Source organism: Vicia villosa, linkage group LG1, assembly GCF_029867415.1.
Source record: "Vicia villosa cultivar HV-30 ecotype Madison, WI linkage group LG1, Vvil1.0, whole genome shotgun sequence".
Taxonomy (NCBI): Eukaryota; Viridiplantae; Streptophyta; class Magnoliopsida; order Fabales; family Fabaceae; genus Vicia; species Vicia villosa.
The window spans coordinates 112,687,818-112,704,965 of NC_081180.1; the positions used below are offsets into that span (position 1 = coordinate 112,687,818).

A 17,148-nucleotide genomic window follows, 5' to 3' on the forward strand; every position below is an offset into this window, starting at 1 on the left:
ACTTATATTTTGTTCAACCAATTATTAGGGTGTTCAAATCCAAAACGATCCAAAAAAGTTAAAAAAATAAATAAATATTATTTTATGTGTTTATATGTCATTTTGTTAAAACTGTTAGGTTTGGAATAAATTTCAGAATGATTTTTCAAAATCGATCCAAACTGAGTTGAGATGACATATAATATTTTTTAGAGTCATGCTAACATGTGCCCTTAGGGCACATGTTAATATACTATAATTAAAAAATTTAAATGTAATAAAGTCATATTTAAAGTTTCAAAAAATTAATTACACGCATTTCAAAAAATATTTTTAATTAAAGTATCATTAACATGTGCCCTAAGGGCACATGTTAACATTTTCCTATTTTTTATACTTGTTTATTTGTTTATTAATGATATATTGTGTTAATTTATTATTCAATGATACTTATGTTTTTAATAATATTTATTAACTTAGTTTAGTTTAGTTTATTTTTATTATTTTATTCATTTCACCGATAATTATACTCCCTCCGTTTTTATTATAAGTCGTTTTAGAAAAAAATTGTATTTATATATAAGTCGCTTTACAATTTCAATGAATAATTAATGCTACTATTTTTATTATATCCTTAAATATTTATTATTCTCTCTTCTTTCAATTATATAAATTTATCTTCCATATGTCATTAATGAAAGATAATTTTGTAAAAACTTTCATAATTTCTCATTTTCATACAACAATTATTATTTTTTTTAATCTGTGTGAAAAGTCTAAAGCGACTTATAATAAAAAACGGAGAGAGTAATTCACATTTTGGTAATATTAATTTTTGGTGAATTCTTATCTACCCAACTCAAAAAGTTGGGTAAGGTTACCTTCTTTGTAAAATACTTTGAAAATAACAAATATTTATAGTATTTTAATAAATAATTAAATATGTTAAATGAGATGGAATCATGTGATTGGTTGGAGGTACACTACCCAACTTTTTGTGATGGATAGAGAAGTTGTCCCCTTAATTTTTAATATACTCTATGATATGTAATCTTAATAAAAAATATAATTTATAATTTAGATATCCAAAAAACCAATTCAAATCGAAGCACATAAAATCAAATTGGATTAGATCAAATTTTTTTAATCAATCATTCAAAACCGAACCAAATCACAAATAAATTTTTCTTTAAATTAAATGAATTTTACTTCAATACCGACCTAAACCTCCCATAACAATTATATCATTTTTTTTTACCTTTGAGTTGAAATTGTTCCATTCATTGTATTACATTAGAAAAAAAAGATTGTTCCAAATGAATGCATTTATTAATTTTTAATGTAACTTTTCCCTCTATTTATATCATTTAATTAATTTTATATTTATGATGATAAAAATATCCAAAAATAAATAATTAATAAGAATAATTTATTCAAATTATAATTCCCTCCAAGTATTATTATAAAAAAAATAAGTTATTTTAGAAATTTAACAATTTAATTTTTTTATATTTTGTTTAAAATATCAATTTAATTTAGTAAATTGTTATTTTTTATAGTATTGAAAAAAAGTTAGTCAACTATCAACATTAATTATTTTTAAATGAAAGAAAAAGCATATTAAAAATAGTAATTTTAAATAATTCAAAATAATTGACTTTTATTTATTCATAATAAATTAATAATAAAAAATAGTAATATTTAAAACATTTGTAAAACAAATCAAGCCAAATTCATTTCATAATAAAGGGACTAGTAAGTAATTTCCACCTCACCTACTACGGGGTTAACACTTAACCGCACCTCAAATACAAACAAGCCCTTACTCTCGTAAATAATAAATATATATATAAATATAAATAAATAAATATACAACAATGAAAATGAAGCATTAGATTCTCATTTTCATTCCAAAAACCCAAAACCCAGAGAGAGTGTAAGAACCAACAAACACGCATTTCACACACTCTCTAAATAAGCGTCGCACACTCTTAACCAAAGCTACTTCCAAAAACCTCTTCCGTTTTCTTCTCCATTGCTGCTCAAATCTTCAAACAACTCCAGGTATGCACATTTTCTTCTAAATTTCCTATCAATTTCTTAGTTTTCACTATTTTAATGGATTCATTGTTGCACTTGTTTTCCATTTCAACGCTTCCGTTGATTCTAACTTGTTCTTTCTCAGTTATTGATCTTGCTCAAGGTTACGATTTCCTACTCCATATTTTTGCATTGCTGTTAATTTTTGTATCATTTTCATGTTCCCAATTTTTTTTAGTGTTCACAGTTTTTTTAGTGTTCCCAATTTTATTTTAGTTTACTGTTGAATTGATTTGATAGGAAAAAGGTAGTATAATGGCTGAAGAAATGGATAAACCTGCTGATTATGAGCAAGGTAGTAATTGCAAGAGAAAATTGAATCATGAGTTTTCTATGGTTCCGGACGAGCGTTCGTCGAATGTGGATGGTGATTTTTCTCTCTACGGATTTACGAATCTGCCAGACTTAAATGAATTTGATCCGTCGGGATTGGATTTAGATTGTTATACAGAGGAGCCGCAGTTACGCGTGCTCGAGGTTGAGGATTGGAAGGATCCTATGGCGATTAAGCTGGAGGAGTTACTGATGAGTAATTTGGATTCGATTTTCAGAAATGCAATCAGGAAGATTGTTGATTTAGGTTACAGTCAACAAATGGTTGAAAAGGCTCTTTCGAGGAAGGCCTTGTATGCAGAAGGAGACCTTGTCGCTAATATTGTTTGCTACACGGTGAAAAATTTGAAGGAAAAATGTAGTGAGAGTATTGCAGAATTTGCATTTCAAAACTTTAAGCAGTTACTGCATTATTTCTTGGTGGAGATGATCGGTATACTTCGCGAACTAATGCCGTCCATAACTGTAACTGAAGCAATGTGGGAGTTGCTGATACATGATTTGAGTATAACGCGTGTTATTGGAGCTGATGATCAGTCGAGTGATGTTTCTAGCGAGCAAAGCTCTGACAAGTCTTCGGTTCCCCCATCAAAGCCAGAGGTTCAACAAAGCTCTGATGTAGTTTCCGACTCCAGTTTGATAACTAGCCAAAAGGGCTTCCAGGAAAGTAAATCAGGATCTAATTCCAAGCTGAATAGTAGAAAAGAACTTGCATTTGCACTTAGGCAGAAGTTCATTCATATGGAGAAAACTAAAGCTTGTGGAAAAGGTGGTGTTAAATTAGCTAAGCTTACAAGCGTAAGTGGTTTGATTGTTGAAAAAAGACTTAAGCCACAGTCTGAAATTCCTAATCAGAAAATGAAACGCGGCTCCTCAAATTCAAAAGGAGTTAGTAAAGCAGAAAAAGGGGTTAGTATAGCAAACATATGCCAAGTTTCAACCAATGATGATTCAGCTGTACCTGAAGGAGGTAGTTCCCCAATGAAAACAATCCAACCAAAACCTAACCCATGCTCCTCTGTCACTCAAAAGGTTCAAAACTACTGTGCTCGTATTCCTTTTGACAAGATTTCGGGCAAGTTTATCCCAAGGGATGAAAAGGACGAACAAATTTTGAAATTAGTTTCTCGAGCGCAAGAATTGCAGGATGAGCTACAAAGCTGGAATGACTGGACTACTAAGAAGGTTATGCAGGTAGCTGATAAGGTTCGCAAGATTCAGGCTGAGTCTAAATCTCTGAAAAAAGAAATGGAAGCATATAGGAAAGAAAGGAAAGCTGTAGAGGAGAATGCTGAGAAAAGGATCACTGAAGTGGAGAATGCTACGGAAAATAATAAAAAACAAATTCAGAGTGCTGCTTCTTCCATCTTCATTCTAGAGACAAAAAAATCATTGCTAGAGAAGGAGTTGGAGTCTGCTAGGTTGTTGGCTGAACAGTCTATGACAACCCATCGAGAAGCACTGGTGAGAGAAAGGATGGCTATTCAACAAGCTCAGTCATGGAATTCGGAGAAGGAGTTGCTTCAAGATGAACTTGAGAAAGAGAAGCAAACATTATCTAAGCTGCAACAGGAGATAGAAAAGGGGAAAAATGTGCTAGCCAATACTGAGGTACGTAAAATGTATGACAACTAATGAAGATATATTTGAGTAAAATCTCTGGAGTTTACTCAAATATTTTAGGGTTAAATAAGTTTTTTATCCCTATATGTACACAAATTTTCAACTTTAGCCCCTCTAATTTTTTTCTTTATGTTTGGTCCTTGCTGTTTAAGGTGGTGGAAATGTACAAAAGGACTAAAAATACAAGATATATATTTATAGAGACCAAAAACTTGAGTTTTTGGTCGCTAACAATATAACATCTTTCATTTTTGGTTCCTTCACACTGTATATCACGCTTAACAATTTAATGGCGAAGACCAAATTGGCTGATAAAAAAACATTTGGAGGACCAATGTTTCAAGAAATTTTTTGAGGGACTAAAACATGAAATAATATATATAGAGACAAAAAAGTTATTTAACCCAATGTATTATCTTAAATACCTACCTACTTTGTTATTCTAACGGGCTGACTCGTCAATACTGGACATGCATAGGCACCTAAGATGACATTTTTTGCTACTTCTCAACCAATTAAAATAAATTTAACCAGTGCTTTGCATTTCTTTAGATTTTGCCTAGGACAAATCATGGTACATGCATAACTTTATGGTTTAAACTTCTTGATTTACTTGATCAAAACTAGAATCTCAAATGAGCCTAAGTATAAGAACAGGGCAAGGCCAATAGTTTATCACTCGTGTTTTTCTGTGCAGATCATTATTACTTTTGCATTTATATATCACAAGTTACTTGTTAAATGATATCTGATTTCAGTTTTATTGATGGCCAAATTGTTTACAATTGACACTCAAATGGCTTATTTACTTCCTTAAGTGGTGGAAACATTACAGGGTAGAGTAAAAAGGGAGAAAGCTAAGACAGAGAAGATCCTGGCACAGGCTGCATACTTTAGAAAAGAAAGAGAACAATATGAAGCACTCATGAAAGCTGAAGAGGATGCCATTAGAAAGAAGGCAGCTAGTGAGCTGCAGGAATATGTGGAAAGCATGGTAAAGCTCGAGAATGAGATTGCTAAGCTGAGACTCAAATCTAATTCCAATAAAAGTATTTCATCTGTGGTGAAAGAAAACAAGAAATCTGAGACATCTATAACAGGGAGCTCGGAAGGCGGAAAATTGTTGAAGCGGGAGCACGAGTGTGTCATGTGTCTCTCAGAGGAGAGGTCGGTTGTTTTTCTGCCATGCGCACATCAGGTTTTGTGTCCGACATGCAATGAGCTCCATGAGAAACAAGGGATGAAGGAATGTCCTTCATGTAGGACCCCTATTGAGTTTAGGATTCGTGCCAAATTTCTTGGGCAGCAGTAGATATATATTATCCTTAGTGGATAGGAATTGTGATGAAAGCATTGCAGTTAGTTCAGAGGGTTCTCCAAGGAGGTTCGTTTTGAAGGTAGTTTAGACCATTATGGTGGCTACATTTTATGTTATAAACTTTATGTTTTGAGACTGAATTAGTTCCTAGTCCGCGTCTCCCCTTTACCCCAAAATAGGAAAATAAAACAGAAAGAGAAACAGCATAGACAGAAATAATTGTCCTTTGAGACAGTTATGTGTACATTTTTTACAGTGAATTTCAATAGCAAAGAGAAACTTGATGGATTTGGTTCTTCTATATCATGTTTGGAAATGTATAAATTAGTGCATTATGCAAGTTTGGCCCTTCACTTTCAATAGCTCTCTATCTATATTTTGTTTGTGCAGGTTGTTATGAGAGGCTCAAGGAAGGATGTCCAAAATCCATCACTTGACTTTGAAGTGCATAGTAATATTTTAATGTGTACCATCTATTTGTCTTTCTATGAAATATTAGTGTACATTCTTCCAGATGTAGGATATGGTTAATGATGAGCTGGTGCATGCGAAATATATTATTACGATGAACAAAGCTGTCTTTGAGCGCTTGTAATAACTAATAAAGCTAACTACAATACATGTTTCAAAATTTGACATGTTTAAAACGTGATAAAAAAAATAAATTATTTGTCACAGTTAAACAATAACAAAATATGACTCCTATTTAATTTTTCATACTTAAACCGTGGTTAATCTTCAACATTTGAAAATTAAAGATCACCCTTATACCCATTATAGCCATGATGGAGTTGGTAAAGAAGGATCTATTAGAGAAGATATCAAGCAATTACGGTCACAAGGGTCATATAGGGCTAGCATTTTAAGAGGAGTGGCCATATCTAGGGGCCCATTACAGGCTTGTCTTGTTTTCTAGAGGAAATTTAACAGATGAACCCCACATTTAACAGGTACACACCTATAAATTTAAAAACCCAAAATATACCATTGTTTTTATTTTCTTCTTCACCCTCAAACTCCCATTCTTCATTCTTCCATTTTGCAGTCTTCACAGTAAATAGTGTTTACATATTTTTTTGGCTTATGCCTATTAGTATAGATTGTGTATGGATATGTTTACCATTAGTCTATATTTACACAGGTAATTTAAATGTCATGGAATATATATCATGGTAATATTAATGTAAGATATGAAGGGACCAAGATGCTATATATTAATAAAATATTGTGAGTAATAAGTCCAAGTAAAAACAAATAATAGTTCTTAACCTTACCTCTCTACGCCATAGCCGATGAGCAAAATGGTCCATATTGAAATGCAGTAGAACTTGGTTTGGAAACATTCTGAAAACCTCCAAAATTATCATATTTTAAACCAGTCTTTTGAGGTTTAGGAATTGAATTTTGACTAGGAGATTTTGCTTGAATCCAAAAGCAATCAATGAACTAAAATGATATATTTTTTATTATAACTAGGATTGCTTGGAGGGTTTATTGCGTTTGGGGATTGCATATTTCAGAACAACGTTGTGTTATTAGAAGAAATGATGATTTGTTGGGTGTGTGGATTACATTTATTGTGAGAGAATTGAGAAACTAGTTGAATTGAAAATAATGTGAAAATATTTGACGGGAAAAAAATTACTACAAGAATCAATAAAATTGTAAAGTATACTTATGTGGTGTGATTTATCATGAACAAGTTTAGTACGTTAAAATCAACCCAAAATTACATCATAGGAGACATTAGTTTTCAATATACTTATTCATAGTTATGCATGTGGTTATTGTTAATTCTGAATGTGGTTATTAACTAGAAGTTGGTTAGTTATAAATGATAGAATACACGATTCTCTCTCTCTCTCTCTCTCTCTCTCTCTCTCTCTCTCTCTCTCTCTCTCTCTCTCTCTCTCTCTCTCTCTCTCTCCTCTCTCTCTCTCTCTCTCTCTCTCTCTCTCTCTCTCTCTCTCTCTCTCTCTCTCTCTCTCTCTCTCTCTCTCTCTCTCTCTCTCTCTCTCTCTCTCTCTCTCTCTCTCAATTTGAAAATAACTTATAATTCATGTTATCCAACAAATTGGTATCTAGAGCGTCGATTCGATCTTTCCCCATCAATGGCAAATGAGAGTACAACCTCCAATTAGTTCGCAGTCAATTTCTCTGTGACGCAAAGGTAAGTTGGAGAGAAAATTTTATCAGACTGTAGTAAGACCTATAATGTTGTACGGGACATAATGTTGGACGATTAAGAATCAACACGAGAATAAAGTAAGTGTAACCGAGATGAGGATGTTGGGTTGGATGTGTGGTAAGACTAGACACAATATGATTAAAAATGAAAATATTAGAGAGTGTTAGAGTGACACCTATAGTAGAAAAGATTATGAAAATAGACTTATATGGTTTAAGCATGTAGAGATAAGATTAGTAGATTTTAAAGTGGTAATGAGAGTAGATCAAATGAAGAGAAGTCAAATAACTAGAGGGAGAAGAAGACCTAGAAAAACCTTAAGAAATAATATTATTAAAAAAGATTTCAAACTTAACGATTTAAATAGAAACATGACTCTGAATAAAATATTATGGTGCAAATTAATCTATATAAATCACAACATAATTCAATAAAATAAAACTTTGTTGTTATTTCTTTATAACTAGCCATTCTTTCACAACATAATTCAATAGAATATTTTATTCTATTAAAATATAAATCACATCTTTGAATAACTACGAAAAAAACCTAAACAATTTCACCAGAAGTCTATTTTAGCTTATAATCTCGTAAGATAAACTTAGGTTCATTGATAAAATATTACCAACAATAACTAATTTAACAATATGTACAAAAGAGTTTTTCCCATAAAAAAGACTTCTAAAATATTAGAAATTGCAAAATTCTTAAAAATGTGAGAGATGGAAAGAGAAAACCCCTTGCAACCTAAACTTATAAAAATGTAAGCTAATGAAGGGCGCTTAATGTCGCAACTGTGCTATTTGAAAATTGAAATACAATTATGCAATGGAATATTTATCTGTTTCGATAATGTACAAGCGAAGTTTTAAAAGCGAGAGATTGAAAATAGAGACCAATAAAATTAAAATTAAATGGATTCCAACAAGTCGATATGTCCGAGTGGTTAAGGAGACAGACTTGAAATCTGTTGGGCTTCGCCCGCGCAGGTTCGAACCCTGCTGTCGACGTTTCTCTTTTTATTTTGAACAAAATTAGTGTTTTGCGTCAGACATCATTTATTTCGCGCACACTTTTTCTTGTCTTTGCGTTCTTACGAGTTTCAGTCTTACAATTTTAATTTCTTCGTTCTATATATCACTTCACTTTATCTTTTTTATTAGAATTTAACCCTCTTAGAATTTTAACACATTTATACTTTTTATTTATTTAATGTATTCATTTATTTTTTATAAATGTCACTCTTGATCTTTTTTATTAGATTTAATTACCTCTCATCCACAAAAAAATATTTATCATTAATCAAATGATTAAATTGAGTATTTAGTATAAACTTTAGAAAATCAAATACTAGCAAAATACCTATATCAACCATTTAGTAATTTGACACGTTTTTACTTTTTATTATAATTTTTTTATATCTTTTAAATAAAAATAAATAAATTATATTTGATTATAAATTGATATTCATACAAACGTTTGTGGCAAAATAAGAGTTAAAATCAACAAACTTTTAAAAAAATAATCAACAATAAATGTAATTATAATATATTAACATAATTTTACACACTGTGTTTGAATTTAGCCATTGAAAAATAATTGGAGGGTTAAAAGTGTACTGGTGACTAATTAATATTTTTCACCAAATAACTAATTAAAATTTTTTAATTTTTTAATTTTTTCAAAATAAAAAATATACATTTCAATTTTTCACTTTGTTTTCATGAAATAAATTAACAAATGTTAGCGCAACAATCGTGGGAGGATCGATCGATGAGCATTCTTATTTTTGTGGAATTTTTCTTTGAGCAACACACCTTTTGTGATGTTGAAATTAAACTCAAATCTTTGAGTAATTCCTTATCACTACACAATAACAATGAAGGAAACAAGAAAGAAAATTTGGGAAGCAGATGATTAGGGTTTACGAAAATATAAAAGAAAGAAGATGATGATTTTCTGCAGAGTTTCTCTCTGCCCACAAACTGTAGAAAACCTCTTATTCACTTGCAACTGCAAATTCTGTTAATACTCAATTTATTACAAAATATGAGTTACTCCCTCTATTTATAATTTTATGTTTGTTTTCTCCCTAAGTCAAAAGTTTAAAACATAAAAGCCCAAAATACCTATTTTAGACCTAAATTGAAATCTGTGTGTAGCAATCTGCTTACAACACTTCGACAACTACATACAACTCAACAAACCTTGTGTCAAGCAACATCCAACTTCAACACAAGGAATTACACATTTAAGACACCACCTAATTCATTGTGTCTAAGCTATCTACATTCATAATAGCTCTTAGTCTTCTAAACACTTCGACTTGTACTTCTTTCGTCATGATGTCTGCAATCTGATTCTCAGTTCTGTAGTGTTCTAAATACATCTTCCCTTTAGCTACATGCTCTCGAAGATAGCGAAACCTCATTTCGATGTGCTTGTTTCTTCCATGTGTTATCGGGTTCTTTTCCAGATTGATAGCTGACATGCTGTCGATCTTCATGATAATTGCTCCATGATCTTCTGTTGTAATCTCTTCGACCATATTCACCATCCATGTTGCTTGACATGCACAAAGGAAGGCAACTACGTACTCTTCTTCACACGATGGTAGTTCCATTACTGGTTCTTTTCTCGAACTCCAAGCAACTGGTGCTCCATCTAGCATAAACACATAACCAGCTGTGAATTTTCGATCCTCAGCATCACTACACCAACTTCAGTCGGTGTAACCTCCAAACTTGCATTTTCCCCTTATCAGCTACAGGAAACAAAATGCCATAGTCAAGAGTTCCTTTCAGATACCTCAGTATCCTTTTCGTTGCTGCTAAATGTGATACCTTTGGCTTCTACATGAATCTAATCACCATACCCACACTGTATGCTAAGTCAGACCTTGTGTGACAAAGGTATCTTAATGACCCAATAACTCTCCTGTATTGGGTTGGATCGATATAATATTCATCTGAATCTTTCGATAGTATCACTCTTGGTTCTATAGGTGTCGAAGTCGAGTTGCATTCTTCCATCTCAAATCTCTTGAGAATTTCACTTGCATATCTTCTTTGATGCATCATCAAGCCTCTACTACTCTTGTAGAATTCGATGCCGAGGAAATATGAAATGTCGCCCATATCAGACATTGCGAGTTCCTTGCTAAGATCACCTTTGAAGTCTTCGATCTCTTTCTTGCAATTACATGTTATCAACAAGTCATTGACACAGAGACATAGTATAAGTAATTCACTATTTCTTCTTCTTACATATACTCTATGCTCAGTTGTGCACTTCGGAAATTCCTTCTCCCTTAGGAAATTGTCAATCTTATTCCAAGCTCTTGGAGCTTGCTTAACTCCATACAGGGCTTTATTCAGCCTGTACACCTTTCTCTCTTCGCCATGTTTCACAAACCCAACTAGTTGTGCAACATAAACTTCTTCATCTAAGGGACCATTTAGGAATTTACATTTAACACCCATCTGACACATGTGCCAATTATTCATGTTCGTCAGACAAACAACCAACTTGATTGTTTCGATCCTAGAAACATGTGCAAAAACTTCATCAAAGTCGATTCCTTCCTTATGAAGAAATCCTTTCGCCACAAGCCTTGCCTTGTGTCAAGTCATTTCCCCTTTGGGATTACACTTCGCCTTATATACCCATTTCACATCAATTAGCTTATTGACTTGAGACAATTCGACAAGTGACTGAGTGTTGTTGTCTTCGATGGATTTTAATTCTTCATTCATAGCTTTCATCCACTTTGAATCCTTCAATGCCTCAGCTGCATTGACATGTTCGACATTTGCGTAGAAAGCATAATATACCGGCTCACTATATTCATCGACCACATCATCTGATGTAATCACACATTATTGCAACCTCTCAGGCATATGTCTAGTTCTTTGAGGTTTTCTTGAACCTTCATTACATCTGACTTCTTCTTGTCGAACTTCTTCTATTTCGACTTCAGTTGCTGGTTCTTTACAAAAAATTCTCATTGAATCCTTCTTAACATTCTCAGTCCATTCCCATTCTTTAAGTTCATCTATGATCACGTCTCTGCTAATCACTACTTGCTTGTTCAGTGGGTCGAACAACTTGTATCATTCACTCGAACGATATCCTATTAGGATCATCTGACTCGACTTGTCATCAAGTTTTCTTCTCAATTGATTTGGCAAATGTCTATGTGCTATAAATCCAAATACCATCAGATGACTCAAGCTAAGTTTGATACCAGACCAGCATTCTTCTGGCCTAATTCCTTTTAGCTTCTTCGTTGGACATTTGTTTAATATATATGTTGCAGTTGACACACCTTGACCCCAAAATTCTTTAGGTAAATGCTTGCCTTTCAACATACTTCTCACCATATTCATGATAGTTTGATTCTTCCTTTCTGCACTTCCATTCTGCTGTGGAGTATAAAGTGTCACCACCTCATGTACAATCCCTTATTTCTCACATAACATGTCGAAGTCTTTTGACACATATTCTCTGCCACCATCAGTCCTCATAATCTCGACCTTTCGACCACTTTGCCTTTCAACCATAGATTTAAACTTGATAAATACCTCAATCACTTCACTTTTCTTTTTGATCAAGTAAGTCCATAGTTTTCGACTGAAATCATTTATGGATGTAAAAAAATATTTGTTACCTCCATTCAAATCCACTTGGATTGGACCATATACATCAGAGTATAAGACTTCAAGGATTGCCTTCAACTTGCTTCTTGCATCCTTGCTGAAGTTGTTCTTGTGATGCTTTGCCTGCAATTCCACACACATTTCTCGTGGAATGTCGAATTCTGGTAATCCTGAAACCATATTTCTTCTTTTCAACTTTCTGATTTCATTGAAGTTGAGATGACCTAATCGATAGTGCCATATCCATTCATCTCTGCTATCTAGCTGCAGTTGTAAGGAACTTGTGCTCCATGACATTAAGTTCAATCTTGAAGGTTTTATTCTGAGACATGGGAGCCTTAAAGATAAACTTTTCACTTGAGGCAACAACTCTCATCATCTTGCCTTCAATCGACACTTTGTAGTTCTTTTCGACCAACTGCCTCATGCTGAGAAAATTTCTCTTCATGCTTGGTATGTACAACAAATTGGAAATTATTTACCTTTTTCCATCTTTCCTCGTAATCAGAACATCACCAATACCTTTAGCTGCTAGAGTATTCTCATTTGAAAATTTCATCGTGTTCTTCATAGAGGGCTTTATGTTGACAAACCAATCTTTTCTTCCAGACATGTGTGATGGGCATTGTGAGTCCAAGTACCATTGGTCCTTTAATCTCTCTTCATCTCTTGTTGTGACCCTCAACAACATCTCTTCTTCTTCTTCTTCTTCATGTTTTGTAAACTTTGCATCACTTTCTTTATTCTTATGCTTTTTTGGACAATCACTAGAGTAGTGACCATACTTCTGAGAATTGAAACCTTGAATCTGACTTTTGCTAGGCTTTTGACCACTATCTCTTCCTCTACCTGCAACTCTACCTCTTTGGTTGCTTTGGTATGAGGCTTTTCTCTGATTTGACCAGCTTCCTTCTTGCTGATTTCGACCAGTCGAATTATTGTAGCCACCTCTATCTTTATTTCCATTCCAACTTCCTTTGCTTTTCTTTTCTTTTTCTTACCGAGCCTACAAATCTACATCGTTCTTTGACTTACCTGACGTTCTTTCAACCATTCTTTGTTCATGAGATTCAAGCGTCCCTTGAAGCTCTTCTTTTGTCAATTTCAACAAGTCTTTAGATTCTTCTATGGCTACCACTATGTGGCCGAACTTGGGAGCCAAAAATCTCAAGATATTTGCAACAACTGATCTTGTTGTTAACGTTTCTCCACTTACCTTAATTTGATTCACCAATTTGTAACCCTAGTGAAGAAATCAATTATGCTTTCACTTTCTTCCATCCGAAGCAATTCATACGTTCTTTTGCGAGTTTGTAACCTCACCTCTTTCACCTTTTTTGCCCCACCAAAAGGCTTTTCAAGAATCTCCTAAGCTTATTTGGCCTATTCTACATCACTAAACTTTTCAAAATTATTTGGACTCATACATTGATGAATCATAAAGAGAGCTTTATAATTCTTCTTCAATTCTTTGTATGCAGCTTCTTGTTCATCCGTCGCGTTTTCTGCAAGCGGTTCTAACCCTTCTTTCACAAGATCCCAAAGATGTTGACAACAAAACACAACCTTCATCTGCTTGCACCAATTCTCACAGTTATCTACTTTCAGAATTGAAAGACTCACCAAAAAATGCCCATTCGGATGATTCATTACCATCGTGATTTTTGTAAGTATCAGATATGCCTAAGAGGGGGGGGGGGGGTGAATTAGGTACTTTATAATTTTTTCGGTTTTATGGAGTAAAGTGATTATTTTTCTGGTTTATGGTGAGGTTACTAAAAGATGTAAAGTGCAGAAAAATAAATGACACAAGGATATATCCTGGTTCCCCTCACAAACCGAGAGTACTCCAGTCCCCTTACGCAGTAAGAGATTTTAATATAGTTGGTATCTTGTACAAGCCTAACCAAACACCAAGAACAATCCTCTTGGACCAAGAACAATCCTCTTGGATTTTTCACTAAGACCACTTATGAGAACAATCCTCTCAAAGTGTCTAACTTGTTTCCAACAATCCTGGATAACAAGAATACAACAAGTATTTGTTTTTGTATAAGAGTTTGAATAGTAGAACAATGTATCAATCACTTGATTGATCATCCCTTTCAAGAAATTATCAATGATAGTATAGTGCTCAATGTTTATGATCAATGATATGAATTTTTTCTGGACATGTATGGAACACTAATGCAAAAAAAAATATCAATGTGAAAGTTTGAATATCAAAGAACACTTGGTGTAAAATTTGAGAGAATAAATGTGTATAATTGCAAAGTGAAAGAGGTGAATATGATATCTGAAAGTGAGAGTATATATAATGTCTTAACAGCCCTAAGAAAGGATAAGATTATGTGAAAAGATGCAATGTTTGAATGAAATAAAATCTGACTCGTATGCACTGAAAATGAAAGAAGAAATGCTACTGTTTCAGCCGTAACGGGTTACGAGAATAGCCGTAACCGGTTACGCTGTACCGTTATAAGAAGAAATTTTGAAAATGCGTTTTCGTAACCGGTTACACCAAGAACCATAACCGGTTACGCTGGAAAGAAAAAGAATTCCAGAAGCAAAAGGAAGTCTGGCTGCGTGACCGTAACCGGTTACGCCTATAACCGTAACCGGTTACACTGAAGGAAGGCACAAAAATTTATTTCTTAAGACTTCTAAAAATGCCAATATTTTTTAGAGAAAGGACATAGTGACTTTATGCAATAATGTATGTATTTTGAGCACTATTTTATCAAGATAATAATATGTTTATACCTTAACTCCAAAGGTCTTCAAAAGCTTGTTTAAGAAACTTGATGCTATACTGAGACTTGGAGTGAATGCTCTTTGAATCTTTTTCTCATCCTTTCTTGATAGTTAGATATCCATGTTGTCTTCATCAAAACCATTTGATTGAGAAGCTTGTGTTTACATTCTCCCCCCTTTTTGATGATGACAACCAAGCTTTGAATGTTGTTTTTGTTTGAACTTTGTTAAGTAATATGCAAGGCTCCCCCTATGTTGATGACTCCCCATAAGTCCATGATTCTCTTAAAAATTTGGAGTGAGTCCATTTGTCATTTAACAAAGGCCTGCAAATTTTGAGCAAACAACATACAACATACAAATTTCTTCTCCCCTTTTGTTATTATCAAAAAGGATGGGGAAAAAGAGAAGTGAAATTTATACGAAAGTAAATCATACACATATAAAGGATACCAAGACATAGATGATTACCATTAAACGACGAAGCAATAGGTACGTTTAAACATTACAAGTAAACCAACGATTTTTGTCTAAAGAAGCAAAATACAACCAACATAGAAACCACATTAAACATAAAAGCATAGAAAGCTAAAGACTTAAACTAAGAACTAAGAAATATCCTAGATAAAGCAAATATAGATCAAATATTTTGGTCATCATCAAGCATTTCCTCATCTCCTTCATCATCACTTTCTTCTTCTTCATTATGGTTGGCATTGGAGATAGCGGCAAGAATTTCATCACGATGATTGTCAAGGCGTGTGTTGTAGCGAGCTTCCATTGCCACCATATAGTTGTAAAGGAACTCATTAGTGTAACCTTCGGGTGGAGGTGGAGTTGGGTTTGAAGGTGGAATTGGATTTGTAGATGGAATTGGGTTAGTAGGTGGAGGTGTGGATACATCAAGGTGTTTGTAAAGGCCATCACTATCTCGGAAGATTCCCATATTCTTGTCACAAATGTTGGATGTTATCATATGTTTCCTACCCATAGGTTTGACCGGTTCTCTCCCGATACGCATGTTGCAAGTTTCCAAAATCTTTGAAATGAGTCGAGCATATGGAAGGCCAGATGTGAGTTTCCTTTGATAATCCATATGATAAAGAAAGACATATACCCAATTTACCTTGAGACGGTTTTTGATTGCGAACATCAATTGCATCTCAGTGTCACCAATTTGAGATTGATTGGAACTTTTGGGAACAAGAACGTATGCAAGAAAATAGTGAAGCATACGGTCACTGACAGAAAGTTGTTTGCTTGGTAGGATTAATCTTTGGGATGAACTGTACTGAGCACGTCGAGCATAAAATTCTTCCTGTGAGATACGAGCTATACTGAAAAAATAATCCATTTTGGCATAATTTTCAAAAGCCGGAGAATTTGGAGTAAAACCCGGTAAAATTCTTTCACCAGCAGAAGGAACATTCAGAATGGTTCCTAATTCTTCTAATGTCAGCCTAAGTGTAGTGTCATGAACCTTAGATATCAGGACACAACCAGGTTCAATATGAAAATGAGCATAAAATTCTTTCACTGCGTCCGAGTAAAATGGACCGGAATCAGCTATAAGGTCAGCAAGCCCCTGATATTGAAGAAGTTCTGGAAAATTAAAACTTGGAGGTTTAAAGGTTGAGAGATTAACACATTTTGGTTCAATAAGAGGACGCTGTCGGAACTTTGCGAGCAACCTTCGTTGTTTCAGTGAGAGATCTTTAGGAGCTTGAGGTTCCTCGTAGATTTCAACAACTTTTTCCTTTCCTCTAGCTCTCTTGGATGATGCCATGGATGAAGCTTTGAAAAGTTAGGGTTTAAGGATGGTATTTTTGGATATGGGTGTGTTGGTACCAAATAAGTGATTTTGGAGGAAGTGCTTATTTGGGTTTTGTAATATATAGGAGATATATGATAGTGATTTTTTAATGAGATTTTGTTGGTAAATGGAAGGATTTAAGTGGATGGTCAAGGATAAGAATGAGTTAAAAGAGGAATGAATGGAGGTATGTGGATGCAATGAATCATTTGACCAAAAGATATATGACAAATAAAGCAAAAAAAAAAAAACTGAACAGTGTAACCGGTTACGTATAGGGGCGTAACCGGTTACGCTCACGAAACAGAGACAAACAGAAAAGCTGGAAGGCCAAAACACGAAATCGTAACCGGTTACGCCTATAACCGTAACCGGTTACACT

General features: G+C 33.8%; 1 protein-coding gene and 1 non-coding gene across 2 annotated transcripts; both read left to right on the top strand.

Moving 5' to 3' along the window:
* Positions 1-1,875: 1,875 nt before the first annotated feature.
* On the top strand, positions 1,876-5,728 carry LOC131643891 (putative E3 ubiquitin-protein ligase RF4). Its single transcript, XM_058914244.1, has 3 exons — positions 1,876-2,043; positions 2,320-4,023; positions 4,871-5,728. Exons 2-3 carry the CDS (start codon positions 2,335-2,337, stop codon positions 5,345-5,347), a joined length of 2,166 nt encoding a protein of 721 aa, XP_058770227.1. The 5' UTR covers positions 1,876-2,043; positions 2,320-2,334; the 3' UTR covers positions 5,348-5,728.
* Positions 5,729-8,469: 2,741 nt separating this feature from the next.
* On the top strand, positions 8,470-8,551 carry TRNAS-UGA (transfer RNA serine (anticodon UGA)). Its single transcript has one exon. It is a non-coding gene; the product is annotated as a tRNA-Ser (tRNA).
* The last annotated feature ends 8,597 nt before the right edge of the window (positions 8,552-17,148 follow it).